The following is a 19,583-nucleotide window of genomic DNA, read 5'->3' as shown; positions in this document are numbered from 1 at the left end:
TCATACAGGCCCAAATGCCTATTGAACCAATGCCTTGTTTTGTTCGTTTCAAAATGCATGATTCATCGAACCGTTCGCTTGGAATTCTACGCAACATTACGCGACCTTTTCTGTTGTCTACCTCAACGTTCATTTCATCACTAAAGACCACACGGCTCCACTGATCTGTTGACCAATTTTTATGTAGTTTGCACCACTCTTTCCTGGCAAATTTTTGTTTTTTATTTAAGCGTGTTTTTTTTGCAGCAACACGCCATAAATAATTTAAATTGCGGAGGACCCTTCGCACAGTTCTAGGGCTTGCTTTCAGACCATTTGACAGTGTCCATTTCGTAGACAAGTCTGTAGATGATGCTTGTCTGTTTTCTTTCATTAATCTCACTAACGAGCGAACATCACGGTCATTTTAAATTTTATTGCGTCCAGTCCTATGAAGATTATTAATTGACCGGGTCTCTTTGTATCGTTGAATTATGTTAATAATGCAAGAGTGAGACCTTCCAAGCTTTTCTGCTATTTGTCTGATGCTATAGCCTTCTTCTTTTAATACAAGAGACGCGTATCTGTCTTTTTCTTCGATCTTAGCACGCATTTTTGCAATATTTTTATATCCTTATTGCAATTCAAAAAATAAATGTTTATTTGATATCGAAACTCAGGTTTCGACATTTTATTTCATAGCCAACGAAATAAGCAATTAATACAGTTAAAAAAAAATAATGGATTATTATTTCTAATAAGTGCAAATTAAAGATTTGAAAGTGGTCGTTAAATTTTGTCCAATTTATTTAAAGAAGATTGTATGTTTTAATTAACAAGATATTAAAAAAAAATTTTTAATATGTCAATTAGAATCTTCTTAATTTTAATTTAAAGATTAAGAAACCAACTAAAAAATGGGTGGTCTTTAATTTTTGGCCACCGCTGTATATATTTTATTCGTGCGTAAAGTTTTTAAATATGAATTACAAGACTGTACGAACAACAGTTTTTTTATTTACTATTTTTTTTTATCGTCGTTTTTGGAATTTAAAATTTAATAGAAATTTTAAATCTTTTTTCTATTGTCTTTCAATTTATATTCTTATATTATATCTTAAGTTATAATACTTTAAAAAACAAGAGTTAAAGAAATATGCAGCTATATTAGACCACGAAATTTTTGCATTTAAGCCTATTTTGTAAAGGAAAAAACTTCTCCTAAAAAATAAGGTCCCTAGAGGTACCAAGGAATATAGATAAACCCTCCTCTCTAAGTCAGCACTGCTAGGGAGGGGGGATCTATGTTCCTAGGTACCGCTTTAATATAGATCTTACCGCTTTTTAAGCCAATTTTTTAGAAATGCGAGGGGGGGGGGGGCAGCTAGATCTAAAGACACTTTTTTTTTGTTCGTGCGAGCATACATGACACACAATACATAATATTTACAAATTTGGCTCGCCATATTTTTCAAACAAGTAGTTCAAACTTTTTATTCCAATATTTCCCCCACAAATAATTAAAGCAACATTTTTATTATTAGCAATTTTTGTTTTTCGAAGAGCGGCAATCGTAAGTCCAGCAGATCCTTCAATAATTTTTCTTTCGTTTATTAAAACATCGTACACTGCTTTTTCAATATCCTCTTCATTTACAAGTACCCATTTATCAACATATTTTTGACAAAGTTCAAATGTTATAGAATCTGGTTCAACTTTTCCTGCTGCCCCGTCAGCAAACGTGCTCGAAAATGAATAATTTTGAACTAATTTTCCAGCAGAAATAGACTCGTGCATACAACAATCATTTATAGCTTGACATCCAATAACTTCGATACTCGGGTTTACTAACTTTAAATAAAGCGCAATTCCACTTATAAGACCGCCTCCTCCGACAGAAACAAACACAGCGTCCAGGTTCGGGAGTTGAGAAAAAAGCTCTAAACCTATTCATAATAAAATGAAAAATATATAAATTTTGAAACAAAAATTGTTTTCTTTTTTTCAATATTTTTTACTAAAAGTTTTGCATATACTAAAAATATATATAAAAAATATTAAAAAAAAAATAAATTGAATAAATGATAAAAGATGGCAAAAATATTTAGTTAAAATTTAGCTAAATTTATGATATTTTTTGTTTTTTTGTTTTAAGACTAAAACCTGTAGTTGAATCTTTTAATTAATTATTTTGGCTAATATTTTATTTTTATTTTTGTGTTTCGGTAACTGTTTTGTTTTATGTTAAACGGTCCTAATATAAAAGCAACAGTCTATACCTTACATAAAAAGTTGTTATAAGTGATACACATTTATATTGTTATATTAAAATGATGTTCTCTATTTGAACTGAACTAAATGAACTGTTCTATATTTATTGTTTACCTTACCTTATAACTGCAACAGCTATATTTATTGTTTACCTACCTTATAACTGCAACAGTTACTTTGCAACTGCAACAACTGATCAAGAATCACAAGAATATTATTCTCTTAACATGAACTCTTGGTTTAAGTTAAAATAAACTATAATTTAAATTTTATTTATACTATAGTTTACCAATAAAGTTAAAGGGCTTTTTTGTTCCCTGTCTTCAATCATCTAAATTTTTTGCAAACCACCATTATTCAATATAAGTATAAACATGCAAATGTTTGCTCTATGTCTGAAAATTAGCAAACACCAATTTTTATTAAACACGCCACATTGAAGTTTCAGTAGCTTAAGTAAACAGGATAAATTACTTATCCTGTCTACTTAAGCTACTGATTGCAGCTTAAGATTCATCAATATTCAAAGGAGACTTGTCTAATATTAGTAATTAGCTTTTGTCATCTCTTCTCTCTGTTTTCTCAAAAACAACAAGGTAACTCTTTATAAAAAATTTTTTTTATAAAGATTACCTCGTTAATCTTTCTCAAATTAGTATACTAGTAAAACAGTATAAATATAAAAACCTTTAAAAATTTAAAAAAATTAAATTAAAAAAAAAACTCTACTGAACACACTATACTCCAAATAACACAATTATTACAGAATCATTTGAAAAGCTCAAATTTATATCATGATTCATCTGAAACTTTTGATACAATTAATCATAAATAATACAAAATAGTATATATTTTAGCTTGAAGAATTAAAATACATACTAACTTTTTTTTGTTTTGTTTTGTTTTGTTATTCACCTTCTCAAGGCTGAGAAGGGCACTACAGATGAGGAGGTTACTTAATAGTGGTTATTACCCTCTCTAAACTCTCTAACTCCGAAACACGAACCTTGACGAACAAGGCCGCTGTGCAGAGAAACAAGTTGAGCGTAGTACTACCAGGAACGTTGTGGGGATCCAATCGTAACTATAGTTGGATCGAATAAACTTTTAAATAAATTTTAATTTTTTTATGCATTTTGTATTATTAACTGCAATTTTTAGAGATGCCACAAATATTCAGTTAATATTCGGTATTCAGCTACATTTTTTACTATTTGGTATTTTGCTGAATATTGCAAACTATTCAGCCGAATACTGAATACCAGATTGTAACAAATAAAAGGATAAAAAAAGGATTAAAATATAACTATTACTTTTTATTTTAACAAATAATTAACATATTTGGTACTTAAGAACTACAGGTGGTAAGTTATAAAACATTTTCATTGTTTGATGACAGCAATGATGTTTTGCATTTGGTGACCACCACTTGTAAGGGTTTGCTGTAGTAGCAAATCTGGGAACAGTTTAATGTAAAAACCAATTTTATTTGCAAATGGACTTTTCTTTTCCAGATATTTATTTGTACAAAGTAGTTTCCATATTTTTTTGTGGAGATTGCTTTGACCATTTTCATTTGCATATTATGAGATGTCATCACAGGTGCCACTAGACACTAGTAATGGTTAATTAGTGTCAAACAACTATAGGGTCATCCATAACTTACATCACACAATTTTTGACCATTTTTGACAAATCCCTCCACCCTATGTCACATTTAAGTAACAAGTCTTGTATAAGTCATCACAAAACCACTACCCCCATCCTCCTTGAGCATGATGTAATTTAAGGACGACCCCTTTTCACTGAGAAAGGATTAACCTTTCACTGAAAAAGATAGTAATTTCACAATCTTTCTCATTTCAATCAAATTTTTTTTTGGTTTTGTTTGTTTTGTTTTAACTAATCTCATCAGTTTGTTTTATTTATTGATTTGTTCGGAACACAAATCAATAAATAAAAGGCAACTGTATAATTGTCATTTTCATTAAAGTTAAACCATGCTTTAAGTTAAGGTTGTTAAACCATGCTTTAAGTTAAGGTGGTTAAACCATGCTTTAAGTTAAGATCGTTAAACCATGCTTTAAGTTAAGGTTGTAGTGAAGATATCGTTTTAAATAAGTTTGGAGTTCTTTGTATTATATCTATCCAAGATAAACTTCTGAAATTATTTCAGAAATGCAAGATATAGCAGAGCTGGTTATATTTTTATTCTTTTTGAAGATAGTTTAAACAATTTGATGTAACAGCCAACAAATAATAGTACTGTGACACGACTGAGTCACAAATGAAGCAGAAATGCCCACAGCGTAGTTAATATATGCACTTCAAAAAAGCAGGTAGGAACCTTCAAAACAACTAAATGTTTCCGAATCTTTTGCAGCCAAATATTCGGTACTTTGGTCGAGAACCTAGTCAAATACTTGGTGCTTCAATCGAGCACCTATCTAAATATTCGGTATTCGTCAAAATCACTATCGGTGACATCTCTAGTAATTTTATATAATAAAAAATAATAAAATTGTTTGATAACAACTAAGTAGCATTTTTTGTGGTCTTTATGTGATTTTTATAGAGTTATGGGGGTTTGTTGGAACATTGTGATTAGGGTTTGTTGGAATGCTTAAACTTTAAGACATCAGGCCTTGTTTTGAAGTGTAAAATGGCACTATTTATGTACGCCGTAAGCCATTTTACGTAAGTAGTAAGCTATTTTTTACCATTTTTTAATATTTAATATTAATTTAATATTTAAACGAGCGTAAGATAAAAGAAGTAATTAATGTTATGAAAACTACTTATAAAGTTTGAATGAAGATTACATATAAAAAAGTTTGCGGGACATAATTACATTTGATATTCACGCTGTTTACAAATCTAATAACTTAAGAAAACACAAAGAAAACTATATTTTTATTAACCTAGCTTTTCCATCAGAAACGTTCAGTAAAAGAAAAAAGAGATGTTTTAGGCGCATAACAAAAATAAATCATAATAAAAAAATTTTTATTTATCATCTTTCAAGCATAAGAACATTTATTTAGACAATTTCTCATAACAAGCAATAACAGAAATAATTACCGAATTTAAAAAAACAAAAAAAAAAATTATTAGCTAAAAAATAGTACATGTTAAACTTTGCTTTATATTAGCATCACTTTTGATATTTAATTTCTTTGTTTTTTTTATGTTTTTGTTATAATGATTAATTGCATCAAAAAAAGGAAAAAACGTTAATTACTACAAACTTTAAATGACATCTTATAAAGAGTTTATTTTTTTATAATTAAACAAAAAAACTTCTTCTATGCATATAAGTCCATTATTAATTTTTCAAAAAAATATTTTGAGGGAGTTTATATACTCTTGTTATCAAGAATAAATATGCTTGATAACGTTATCAAGTATTAATATATATGATAAGGGATCGTCCATAAATTACGCAACACTAAATTTAACTAATAAACAAAACAAATACGATCAAAAGTTTTCCTTCACAGATCCTTAATTAAACCAAAACTTAAATAAGTTTTTTTATAAGTTCAATGAAAATCGCTGCTTAAAAGAGCAAAAAAGATCTCCTATTTCTATTTTTTAAATAAATTTCGCATTGCATAATTTATGAACGATATAATTAATTATATTATCAAATAAAAATAAATAAATTATAGACGATGTAATTAACTGATTTTTTTTTGTTTTTGCAATAAGTAATATTTTTGGTTTGTAATATTTTTTATTTTTGTTAAACTTTTCAAAAGAAAAAAATCATTATTATTTGCAAAGCCGCTACTTAAAAAAATTAAAATTAATATATTTCAATTCATTGAAAAATGTAATATTAAATTCAACCATTTAATATTGAAAAATAAAAAAAAATTGAAACAAAATAGAAATTCCACAAAATGTACATTAACAAAATAACACTTCTAATTTATATGTTTTTATTAATTAGTAAATTAAACTTGATTTGCAGTAACTTATTTTATTGAGGTAGTTTTAAAAAAGTTTATGTCCTTAAATAAAAAAAAAATAAAGATAATTTTATGACGTCAAAAACACGCAGAGCTAATGAGCTGAGCTTTTTAAAACAAGGCCTGAGACATTACTTATATTCTTTCCATAATTGTTTATAGAATATGTTTGCTATTTTATAATTACTCATACTGGCAAGATAAATTAGAGTTTAAATCAAGGATCTTATTATTTAGCATACTATTATGCGCATTATGTAGATTGGTAAAATTAGAAATTTCAGACTTTTAAGTACAATAGTTTAGAAATTATAGTCTTATAAACACGATACAATGGCCATGATTTACTAATGGTATATATAGAATACTTTAGAGACTTTTAACTTTTTTCTCACTTTTAAGTGTCTTTTTTTTTAGGGTTAAAAAAAGTATTTTTATCAACTTGCATTATATTATAACCTTCTCAACTTTGGAAAAAATCTGAAAATTGCTAAAATATGCCAAGATGAAGATAACTGTAGTATTTTTCTACTCATCAACAAGTCTTTACAGGTATGTTTTTTATAATAAATAAGCAAAATATTAGCAGCTTGTTTCAGTTTAGAACTCAAATATATCTAGAGATTTATTGTTCATTTGCCTAAAAAGTCCCAGCCATTTTGAGATGCTTGTAAATTTTTCTAACACTTTGTTTTGACCTGAGATTAACAGCATATAAGACCTGATGTTATATGCTACAATAACGGTAAAAATTTAGTGTAAAACTTTTGTCTGTCCAGACATAACCAAAAAAGATAAAAATTATTTGACAACATTTCTTAAAAGAAGTATCAGTTGCTACAAAATGTAGAAATTATAATTGTCTTTTATTTTTATTATTTTGATTAAAAAAATTGTATTTATGTTTGAAGTTAAAAATTAGGCCTACTTAAACCCAAATGTCATTGTGGCAGCTTATGTTTGAAAATGATTAAATCTGCTTCCATTAACATTAAACCCCAAAGTGTAATAATACATTTAAAAGGAGTTGATATATCTGTTATTTTAACCATATTTTAAATATTTGTTAGGTTATAAAATGTATACCAAAATAATGTTAATGGTTGGTTAAAGATATTGTTATACACCTTTTTTCACATACTTCGTGCTATCATAACTGGTTCTACCAGAATGGTTCGCAGATATAAAAGAAAGTTGGGATCTAGAGATTACAAAGACTATACCAGTCAAAACTGTATCAATATTGAACGTGGAGCTATGAATCAGCAGTAAGATATGAATCTAGCAGTAAGAGAGCTCTTTGAAGATGACACCTTACTATCACAAAGAAACATGCAGGGCATCCAGTTGTCACACCTGAAAAAGAACAGTCATTTTGTGATCACTTAAATAAAATTTCAACTTTTGGCTAACCACTGACCTCATTTGATCTTTGAATTATTGTGAAATCCTATCTAGATTGATTAGGGAGTGATGTTCAATGTTTCAATGAAAATCTCCCAGGTGTCAAATAGGTAAAAGCCTTTATTAGAAGACATAATCAGCTATCCAAGAGGTTTGCTTGAAACCTCAAAAGGGCCATGGCTGCACTACACTACAGGGCTTTTACACTATGGGTTCAAGTAGCCCCACAACAGGGGCTACTTGAACCCAACCTTAACCGAAGTCAACCTAAATATTTTTTTCTCTACAATAATCATTACTAATTTATAAGTCCATGAATTAGCAACGACAAGTTTTTTTTACATTGATATAAATATGAGAGAGAACCACAAACATCAAACATGTATCAAATTTGGGTTCAAGTAGCCCCTGTTGTATGACGGTAACTCTCTTTTTTTAATTTTTTGTACTTAAGTGTAATAGTCAAGTTCATATACCTATAATTACGTATAATAGTCAATTTCATTCATCAGTAGTCCGATTCTGTATAACAGTATGATTCTGTATAATGGTCAATTTACCAAAAAATATTTATGAAAAAAAGGGGGGAGGGCTACTACCCCCATGGTCCCCCCCTAAAACCTGCCACTGGATCTATCTAAAAATACAAACAATTATAAACTTGTCATGTTTACACCAAAAATGACAGCATTTTTAAATAACCTTATTTTTCAATTATCGAAGGTTTAGTGTATTATTGGAAACCAGTGCCCCTCTAACCTGTCTACTGGCCTGTGTGAGGGGTGTAACCAAATTATTTTGAGACCTTCATTATGAAGGTACTTAAATTAAATTAGATATATAGATTCTTAATATCTAAATTAGTTTTAAATTAAAAGCATTATTTATTTAGATTCTATTTTATTCAGATCAGTGTTTAAAATAGGTGCTGGACACCAGCACCCCTCAGACCTTTTTTAAATCCCATCTGAGAGGGGCAACCTACGTTAGTTTTAAGGCGATAACATTGTATATTTGCTGAAAAATCTGGCACATACAGTCTATGTGTGTATATACTATTAAAATCCAAATCTTATGGTAAAAAGAAAAATTGAAACAAAGTCAAAAGATCTGATGGCCTTAACTTTATGTTCATTAGGAAGTCAAGTATATATGTTTCATGTTAGAAAATGAGGCATGTGTATTTTCAGAACACGTTCACAAGTGCGCATGTGTCCCGGGACAATTTTCACACCTGTGAGAAGTGTCCCATAAAATAAGAATAGAAAAAGAATTTAATGTCCTAAGTGTATGGATTTCAGCTAATAAAATAAATTAAAAACAATGGTTAAAAACTGAGTTGCTCCTCAGAAAGGACCAGCATGCCGAGATAAGCTAAAAGCCCTAAAGAGTTTCAAGAAGAGTTAGAAAAAAACTTATATGAACTCACAAAACATATATTAGCAATTCCCTTCTTCCATTTCTAGGGATAGGTTTTCTTTTAAAGATCTCACATCGTGTATGTAAGGTCATTGAATAAAAACCGATCCCTAGAGAGTTAATTTTATTTTGTTATATCTGACAATCTGCTTCACAATACTGAGGCAGTCTTTAATTATGTTTCAAAAATCATACCAATTCTGAAAGAAGAATATCTGCCAGTTCAGAAGATCCATTATTTCATTAATAGTGCAGGCAGCCAGTATAAAAAGAATTTTTATATACTGGCTGCCTGCACTATTAATGAAATAATGATAAATAATTATATAAATAATTTATATATATATATATATATATATATATATATATATATATATATATATATATATATATATATATATATATATATATATAATGTAAATCTTTTTAAAAAATATTCAGCATTATTTTGGAAGATATCATTCGTTTTTGACTTCGAAATATAATACTCCTTTATTGCTCAAATTATGCTTAAAGTATCATTTAAACAATAATGAAGGTCTCTAAATAGTTATTGACCCTTTATTTGTGCCCCTATCCAATATAAAGACCAGATTGAAGAGGGGCAACCAACTATATTTTTATTATTTGTGAATTGACATATACTTGATTGAAAGTGAGAAAAAAGTTATAAGGCTCTAAAGTAGTCTATTTTAACCATTTGTAACTCGAAGGGGCCACTGCATCATGTTTATAAGGCTATAATTTCTGAACTGTTTTACTTGGAAATTGAAATTTCAAATTTAACCTATCTACATAATGTACATGTTAATGTGAAAATCAGAAAAATCAGAAATGGTGTCGCACAGGCCATAGGGTAAAATATGAATGAACTGAATAATTCAGACTAAATATTTAAAGGGAAATGAGAGAATAAAAGAACCTAAAAACAGTAAAAAAATGAGAGAATAAAAGAACCTAAAAACAGTAAAAATATAACATTATTTGTTAATTTATACAAAATACATTTATTTTGAACAATCACTATCAATAATCTTTTATTTTAATTAAAGCCGTTGCGTAAAATAAAAATTTAGAAAAAATCAATGATTAAAAGTTATTTATAACGTAACAAATTTTTAAAATAGCATTTAAATTGTTTAAACATCAAAACCATCGTGGTCAAAATGTAAAAAAAAAAAATTACTAAGTGTGGTTAGTTATAGTGCGTGATCGCACGCCATCCCTGTCCAAGCCTGCTTAACAAAATAAATTATAAATTGTGTAATACATTTAAATACAATTTTTTTGAAAGAAAGTTACAAATAATCTTGAAAAAACTACTCTTCAAAAATAATACTTTTAAACAATGTCAACTATTGGTTAGCAGAAGAATGCACATGCATGATCAAGGCAGCCGATCATAGACGCCCCTATATGAATGCATATTTTTAAAAATAAAGCATACAAAAATTATACAAGTTAGTGACTGTCTTTTTATTTCTTAAATCTTTTGTTTTATAATGGTCCTAAAATCATTTTTAAAAATCAACTTCAGTTTACTTAAAGGTTGTTCATCTTCTGCGACAGGTACTGGCATTGTGTTAAAAATATTAAATTAGAATGCATATAGATTGGAAAATAGGCTATAGACTTTTTGAGCATATCTGGTTAAGAAAGTCTAAAGTGTTTACAGAAGTGAAAAATAACGACTCCTTTAAACTATTAAGACGCAAAACTTTTACTGGTTCTTGATCTTTTAACCAGATGAATGAGAATCTTAATGAAACAGTTTTTACAATCCCAATTTTAAATTGAATTTGTTGAATGTAATGACAAAGCTCAATGTTAAAGATGTTTATTTCAAGCTTATGTTTCAAGAACTCATGGAAAAAAACTGGATATCCAAGTTCATTGCTATTTTGCTATCATCACTCGCTTTACAAAAAGTTCTGTTTAATTGCCAAGACGAGTCATCTGCTCATCATGGGTCAATGTTTTGGTTGAAGGTAAAGCAACAGTTTTAGAACAGCAGTAGTTTCCCGTGGTAGTTTTACAATTAGTTTTATAGCGGTAGTCTGAGCTGAACATCTGGTGTCCGAAAGCTTGTAAAGCAAAATATTCCATCTGGCGGGACTGCAACTGAAATCTTGAAAATTTCAGATTTTTATTTATTACAACAACCAATGAAACTTATACATAAAAAGTTTAATAATGACAACACCAGGTTTCATATACTGACGGTCGACATAGCTGCAGCCAAAACAGCATCATAAAAATTCTTTTAAAAGAGTTAACTGTAGGTACATCAATTACATTATGCGCTAACTTATTTCAATGGTTTGCAACATGGTTTTTAAAAAAGTACTGATATTCTGGGTAACCTTTGATTAGTCGGGTTAAAACAGGTCTTTTTTTTTTTAACTATAAGCTAAGATTGATAAGAAAGCATAAACAGACTAATTTTTTTTAACTTGGTTTTAAACAACCTTTTAACTTATTCAACATCGGTTCTTTGTAACAAGACCTGATGGTTATAAATAGAGGTGTGCCAGAACCAGTATATGCCGGGTCCTCAATTCTGGGTACCCGGTGGTAAAAACCTGGTCTGAGATTGGGTACCCGGCAGCGAGTCCATTTTTTGGTGTATTTTATTTTAATTTTTTGTTTGTGACAAATGAAAAACATTATCAAGGTTCGAAATAATTAAAAAGTAGACGATCAAATAATTTTTCCAACAATAATTGATTGAAAACTTCATTTGAACAGAATTTAGATTTTTAACGGCTAAAAAATAATTAAAACCTCCTAAAACTATGCAATATTACTTTGTTTTTAGCAGCCATGGCACAGTGATAGATTGCTTGCCTCAGAATTAAGAGAGCGCGCCACTTCTCATTTCTGAGGGGCACATCTCTCTCGCATTCTAAGCAATAAAAAAGAAGCAATTACTTGTTTTTTTTTATTACTTTTTCTTTTAATTTCTTTCGTATTCTCATATTATTTTGTTTTACTTTACAGTTTTTATATCTGTATAAATCCGTTTTCTTTTTGCAATATTATCTGCTATCAACATTTTGCAATACATTAAAGCAAAAATATATTCGAAAACATAATTTAATTGAGACACATCTAGATTTAGTATGTAGGAATTATCAACTTCTGAAACTATCAAGAAATTCATTGGTTGAAGCACTACTTTTTATCTGGTTAATAATATTTCTACACAGTTTAAAGTAACACTAAAACAAAATTTGTTTTATTATTTTTATTATTTATTAGTTACAGCACTTAAAGATTGTATGTTAAAAATATTTTTAAAGATACCCAGTGTCGGGTACATCAACAAAATGGCCAATTCTGAGTACCTGGTAAAACCGCCAAATTACTGGGTTCCAAGGTCCAAGCCGGGTACCTAGCACATCTCCAGTTATAAATAATTTATTTCTTCAATAATTTTATAGAGAAATAAATCATTTAAAGCTTTATTTCTTTGGTAATATAAACAAAGAAAGTTGATTGCTATGCACATCACCAAGTAAATTTATTTTATGCCTTATCAATAGAAACAATTATTTTCCTTCTTTGTATTTAAAATCTCATTATGTTTTTTTTCTTTGTCTTTTGGCGCCCTAATATCTTTGCGCCCGGAGCACCTATACCCTTTTCGCCCTTCCCACACGACAGCCCTGCACATGATATGTTCTTAATTAATCAAATCATTTTAAAAATTGAACAATAATATACACTAAATAAATTTAAGAAAGTTTTTTCTAGTTATTATAGTTCTTATTATAAATTAATGTGTACTTATTTTTTATATAACTATTCTTATAAATTTATATATTTTTATATTCTCAGAAAAAAAAAGTATTTAATGAAAATTTGGCGCCTTCAAAGCCTTGGTGCCTGGTTGAAAATCACCCATTGTATCTGCCTTCCGCCGGATCTACATATATATTGATATATATATACATATATATATATAAATATATGTATGTATATATATATATATATATATATATATATATATATATATATACAAATATATATATATATATATATATATATATATATATACAAATATATATATATATATATATATATATATATATATATATATATACATATATATATATACAAATATATATATATATATATATATATATATACAAATATATATATATATATATATATATATATACAAATATATATATATATACAAATATATATATATATACAAATATATATATATATACAAATATATATATATATATATATATATATATATATATATATATATATATATATATATATATATATATATATATATGTATATATACACATATGTTAATATATGACTTTTTTGTGACCCCATGATGTTCCTGGATCATAAATCGATGAATATTTGTACAAATTGAGGAAAAAAAACATTAATTAGATTTTCTTGTTGAAAAAGGTCACCAACAAACCAAAAATTTAATTTTACCAAATATGCATATGGTTAAAATTTTTAATAACTTTATGAGTGCTATTTTTTAATTCAAAATTTTAGATTGTCCTCACTACAGAGCCATTCACCATCTTTTTTTGTGATGTCTAAAACTTCATTCAATGGATTATAATTTTTTTGTTTTATACATTTATCATATGTCTTCAGCACTTGATCCAGTTTTGCCTGTAAGATTTAATTTGATAAATGTGGAAATTTTAATTTCTTTTGCCATAAACTTGTTACTTCTTTCTTAATTTGCTTTATGTATTCTCATCTTCCTTAGATAGATTCTCCCATAAATAGATTGCGACAAACAATTTTGATTTTGAGTGATATCCTCATGCTATCTTCCAGTGATTCCAGTGATACTTCTAGTGGAACAGTTCTTCTTTTTCTATGTGCTTATAAAATTGTCTGAGATTCTTAATTTGGATCATCTTGTTTCTTTCAGTAGTGGAAGCACTTTTTTATAGGACATAATGAATAAAGTTAATTCTTGAATATATTTCTGAAATGCAATAATAATAAATATGTAGTATTGTACCCTACACTATTTGACTGCCATCTGACAAATACAGATTCATATATAATTATTTGGATTGCTTGGTCAGGCAGCTTAGAAAATTCTTGGCTTTAGAAAGTCATAATGCTATTGTCTGCAAATTCTACTTATATACCATTTTTAAAATTTTCACGTTGTGGGTGACTTTTTTATTGTGGATGAAATTTAATCAGGATAAAACCCATTTCATTACTTTTGACTAAAATTTCATCAATTTTATGACACAGGAAATTAATTATTTTACAAAAAAAAAAAAATAATCGATAACCCTAATATAATTACCTATATTTAAATTTTGTGGAGATAACAAAACCTCTTAACCTTAAAAACGCTAATCATTTTATACAACTTATATAATTAGTATATAACTTACCTATAGTAGCTTGACCATTTATTATATCAATGTCATTATACGGAGATACATATATCAGTCCTTTTTTTTTAGCTTCTTCACGAGCATGTATTTCAGCTTCACAACATTCTTCCCCAAAATAATTTAAAATCACATTAGGAAATGAAGACAGAATTTGCTTTTTAATACTTGATATTCCATTGTGTGTATAAATTTGAGTTTTTACTTTTTCTAACTCTGCAACATATGCACAAGCAAGTGCATGGTTCCCGCTTGAAGCTGTTACAAAACCCTCGGTGTTAAGTTTACCAGGATCTTCTTTAATTAATTTAATAATTTTACTTGCAGCACCTCGAAGTTTAAAAGAATTAGTAATCTGTTCTGACTCCATTTTAAGAAATACATTGCAATTGTTTTCTAATGATAGCCACCTCGAATGCAATAACGGTGTTTTTAGAATAATAGATGTGATATTTTCATATGTTTTATGAACATTATTAATAAACGTATTCGGTGAGAATGTCATTGCTGAAGTTCACTGAAACGATGTTCATATATAAAAACATACTATTTATAATGAAAAATTAAAAAGAATTAGGCCGTTATTATATGAAAACGATAGTAGCCTCATTTTTACAATGTATAACTAGGGTTCGACGATATTGGCAACTTCCAAAACAGTTACTTTTAGTTACCGGTAACTGCGGTAATTTGAGCGTATCTTAAGGTAACTTGTTGGGTTGATAATTTCCCGGAAATTTTGGGAACTTCGGAAATTTTCAAAAAATAGATTAGATTAGATTAAATTTTATTAGAACAGTGATACATGTTCTAAAGGACACGCAGGTCCATAAAATATGAAGGACTTTGACAACGTGCCCTATAATCACATAACGCATACGCGAGATATTTTACAATTATATATAAGACAACAATTATAAAACAAAATCTAGTTAGCCAGAACAGTATTTTTCAGTTGATAGAATTAATTTTAATTTTGAAGCTCTTAATATTTCTGGCGTTCACGACGTCAGATGGCAAGTTATTCCACGTATTAACAACCCTGAGTGGGAAAAAATATTTACGGACATCGAATTTACATTTTAGTTTGCGTAATTTGAAATTATGCCCTCGAGTGTAAATATAGTTGTTAATTAAAAAGAAACTTGATTTATTTAAGCAAATTAAATTGTTCAGAATTTTGTAACATGTAATCATATCTTGCTTAAGGCGAAAAATTTCTAGTAGCTCCAAACCTAGAATTCTAAGTCTATGAAAATATGAAAAGTTATTTAGGTTAGCAATTCTCTTGGTAAAACGTCTTTGTACTCTTTCCACTAATTTGTTCATTTCAGTGCGGTATGGCGACCAAGCCGGAATATGCTAAGCAATATTCTAAGATCGGTCTTATAGGCCTTTACGATATATTAGGCCTTTACGATAACACGTGGATCTCGACTTTTAAAACACTTAAGGATTAGATATCCTCGAATGTTTGATGCGCGGACAATATTTGAAATATGACTATTGTAATTTAAGTAAGAATCCATGGTCACACCAAGATTAAATTAATTAACTCCTAATTGATAGTTGTAATTTATATCTTTACAAAATAAAGTAGGCGCTATTCTATGAGTAAAGCACTTATTATTGGCTACTTTTAACTGCCATTTTTTTGATTAGAGATAAAGTTTATGAATCGCATCAGCAAGATCGTAACTGTAATCGGCAACTTTAAATGAACTGTATAGCTTGATATCGTCAGCATATAACTTTAGAGAGCAATTAAGATCTTTTACTATAGAGGGTAGATCATTATTATATAACAAGAATAACGTTGGACCCAAAACGCTACCCTGTGGAACTCCACTAAGGATGGTTGGATTGGATAGTGAATTTCCAACCAGAACTCTTTGATATCTGTTGGAAAAAATGCTGATATCCAATGAAGCAGCTTATCTATTATGCCGTATATTGCAAATTTTCTCAAAAGTTTTGGATGAGGTACAGAGTCAAATGCTTTTTGAAAATCGATGTACACCACGTCAGTAATTAAATTGCTGTCTAAAGCTTTTTTCCAGTCATTAGTTGACTCTAGAAGATTTGTGCACGTTGCATTTTATAAATATACTTTGGATAAGAACGACTTTTTTTCTTATGGTATATTGTTTTGATTGGAACAAAGCAAGCAATACCTTTACGAAGATGATCAGAAAAGATGTTCCAATAATCTTCAGTTGTAAAAACAAAAGAAAAATCGAAGTCCCAATTTATTTTTGATAAATGAGATATAAAACTAATTACATCTGTATTATTGAAATCGTAAAAAGATTCAGAATTTGTTTCGGGCTGATAATAATCAAAGGTGTTTATATGAAAAAGGACTGAGTTATGATCGCTTGTACTAAATGGACACTCAACAGAAATATTACTTAATAGGAAAATGATGTTTGAAGAACAAGATCAAGATTATTATTTTCTCCAGTTCATATTGGTGCATACCAAGACTATTTACTGAAGTTAAAAAAAAGATTATGGTATTTCTCATTTGGCGAAGCATGGTTAACCCAATCAATTTTCGGTAAGTTGAAATCTCCAACAATTACAAATTGAGGAAAAGATTCACAGAGATTGCTTATTATCGAAATCATTGATTTAAGATAGATATTATCATTAAGAGAATAATAGAACGGTAGGCGGTAACAAGTAATTAAGCGGAGTTTATTAGACCCAAAAATTAAATCAACACAAATGATGTCAATATCTAGGTCAGTTTGAGTAATACTAACTACGGCAGATATAACGTCATTTCTGCAGTATATAGCTACACCACCGCCAATTTGTATCCGGTCCTTATGATAAATGGAATAATTTTTTGAACAGACCATGGAGTTCGGGAGTTTATCATTGAAAAAAGTTTCACAAACACAAATTAAGGCAGGTTTGTTTGACTCAACGTATAAAAAAATCGTTAAGTTTGTTGGCAAGACTTCTTGCGTTAAAAAGATAAACTGTAAAACTGTTGAACGAATTTGTGGTTAAGTGAGTTTATTAAGTCGCTACGTTTTGAACCGAAAACCCTTTTAATGCTTTTGTTGTTTACAGTAATAATACGTTGTTTACTAATGATTGAGGCATGATTTTTTTGCAATGACTTCGGAATAACTAAAGAAGTTAATAAGCCGTGACTAAAATCTTTTTGGTTTTTGTAATTATAAAATGATTGCTATTTGCTAAATTTTATGACTTTTTCGTTTCGTATGCCATAATAAAAAAGTAAGGGTTCCGAATTTTCTGAATTTTTTTGTTTACACTCATCGCGTAACAACTTTGCTTTGTGTCGCTCAGCCACAGTTAAATCGGGATTGATAAACACTTTATTAAACTCGGTTGAATTTTTTAAACTTTTTGCAGCTTTTAGAATAAAATTTCTATCATTTCGGTTGTTAAGAACAATAACAAAAGGTGATTCTTTGTCGGATTTTGATTTTAATTTTATTATTTGTTTAATTTCGATCTTTGCATTAATAGAGTTCATCATGTGGAGAATAGAATTTTTATCTTCTTCTCTAGCACTTGATAAATCTGCTTTTTCTAGAGGCTTCGATACCAAATACTACAGCGTTACTTTCGAGTTTTTCTCTATCTTTTGTCTCGGCAACAACAGCGTTCATTAAATGAAGTTGTTCAGTTGACCTTTTCGATGGCGTATTTCCATTAACAACACTAGCCCACGATATTGACGTGGAAGGCTTTAGCTTTCTCTAGAACATTTAGTCTCTCGGTTAACAGTAAATTGCAGTTTTTCAACTCGTCGATTGTTTTGATCAGTGATTGTATTAATTTATCTTGATCAGCTTTATATAGATTAAACTCGGTTGATTGGACATTTACCATGTTCGCAATTAATATTTTTATTAAATTTTATTTTTACTCGAACTTTTAATAAACTTCTAATTTGTAATAACGTCCGTTCACCACGCGTTCACCACGCGTTTTTAGAAGCTTCTGATGAATTATTATATAATTAACGAGTAAAATTTATGTTTTATTTAGGCAGTTGCTATGGACAATTTTATGGTAAAATATTTTGAAGTAGAGTATAAGAATTTTAGAAAGGCCTCTTTGTAAAACACTTTTTTTGATGTAATTTTGAGTTTTTTTTTATTATAACTTTAAGTAGCAACTTATAATACTTTGTCTTCAAAATTTTCAAAAATTGTATAGACCTTTTCCCAAACACTGCTTTATTTGTTAAGTCTAATTTGGTTCAGTTTGTATATCAAATAAAAAAGATATTGCAATTAAACTGAAAAAAAAATTCGTGTCCCATTCTCGCCTACTGATTGTTGTCCATTAGCTAGCCAACTAGAAATCCACTTTAATATCTTGGCGCCTGGGGCATATATGCCCTTTATGCTTCTCTCTCTCGGCGGCCCTGATGCTATTAAACTTATTAAAAATCTAGTTTTAAACTAAAAAATGCAAAGTAAAATTTAAATAGCTTCCAAATAATGCAAATATGCGAAATTCCCATCATTGTTATCTTATGCAAACTGATATATAAATTATCTAATAATGTATAATTTTAATATTAAATTCTTGAAAAAAATTTTTCATGCTTAAAAACAACTCGAAAAATACCAAAAACAAACAAAAAAAAAGAAGCGAAAAACACAAATTAATTAAAAAAAAAAAATCGTCTTTCATAGACGCGAGTTCTATACAATGTTTTAAAGACCAATTTTGTTTTTAGTGTTTTAAAGAATTTTTAAAGACTTAATTAAAGTATAGACGAGAAAGTTTTAATAATTCTTTATTAAAATAAATGCTAATAAAAAGTAATTTAAAAAAATACACAATTTATCATTAATTTTACAATTTAAGTCGTGTTTTATTTTTATTTTACAATTTAAGTCGTACAATTTAATTTTACAATTTAGGTCGTGAGTTGGTTATATAAGTTGAAGTTATACATAGGGTTCGGCGAGTTACTTACCGGTAACGTCACTGACCGGTAAGTTACTGGTAACTTAATTTTAGTTACCGGTAACTCTTGTTATACCTGTTATATTAATAAAGTATAAAAAAAGTTAACAAAAGTTACCGGTGAAAATTACTTTTTGATAAACTTTTATTCCAGAATAA

The 19,583-nt window shown here is 28.5% G+C and overlaps 1 protein-coding gene across 1 annotated transcript; it reads right to left on the bottom strand.

Annotated features, from left to right (window-relative positions):
* Nucleotides 1-1,419: 1,419 nt before the first annotated feature.
* LOC105850864 (L-threonine dehydratase catabolic TdcB) lies at nucleotides 1,420-18,912 on the bottom strand. Its single transcript, XM_065812423.1, has 2 exons — nucleotides 14,457-18,912; nucleotides 1,420-1,925 (listed from the first exon to the last, which is right to left on the bottom strand). The coding sequence occupies exons 1-2, from the start codon at nucleotides 14,959-14,961 to the stop codon at nucleotides 1,426-1,428; spliced, it is 1,005 nt and encodes a 334-aa protein (XP_065668495.1). The 5' UTR covers nucleotides 14,962-18,912; the 3' UTR covers nucleotides 1,420-1,425.
* Between the last annotated feature and the right edge of the window lie 671 nt (nucleotides 18,913-19,583).

The sequence above is a fragment of the Hydra vulgaris genome, chromosome 12, assembly GCF_038396675.1.
Source record: "Hydra vulgaris chromosome 12, alternate assembly HydraT2T_AEP".
NCBI lineage: Eukaryota > Metazoa > Cnidaria > Hydrozoa > Anthoathecata > Hydridae > Hydra > Hydra vulgaris.
Note: the sequence above shows the minus strand (reverse complement) of the source record. Positions and strands in the feature narration are given on the sequence as shown.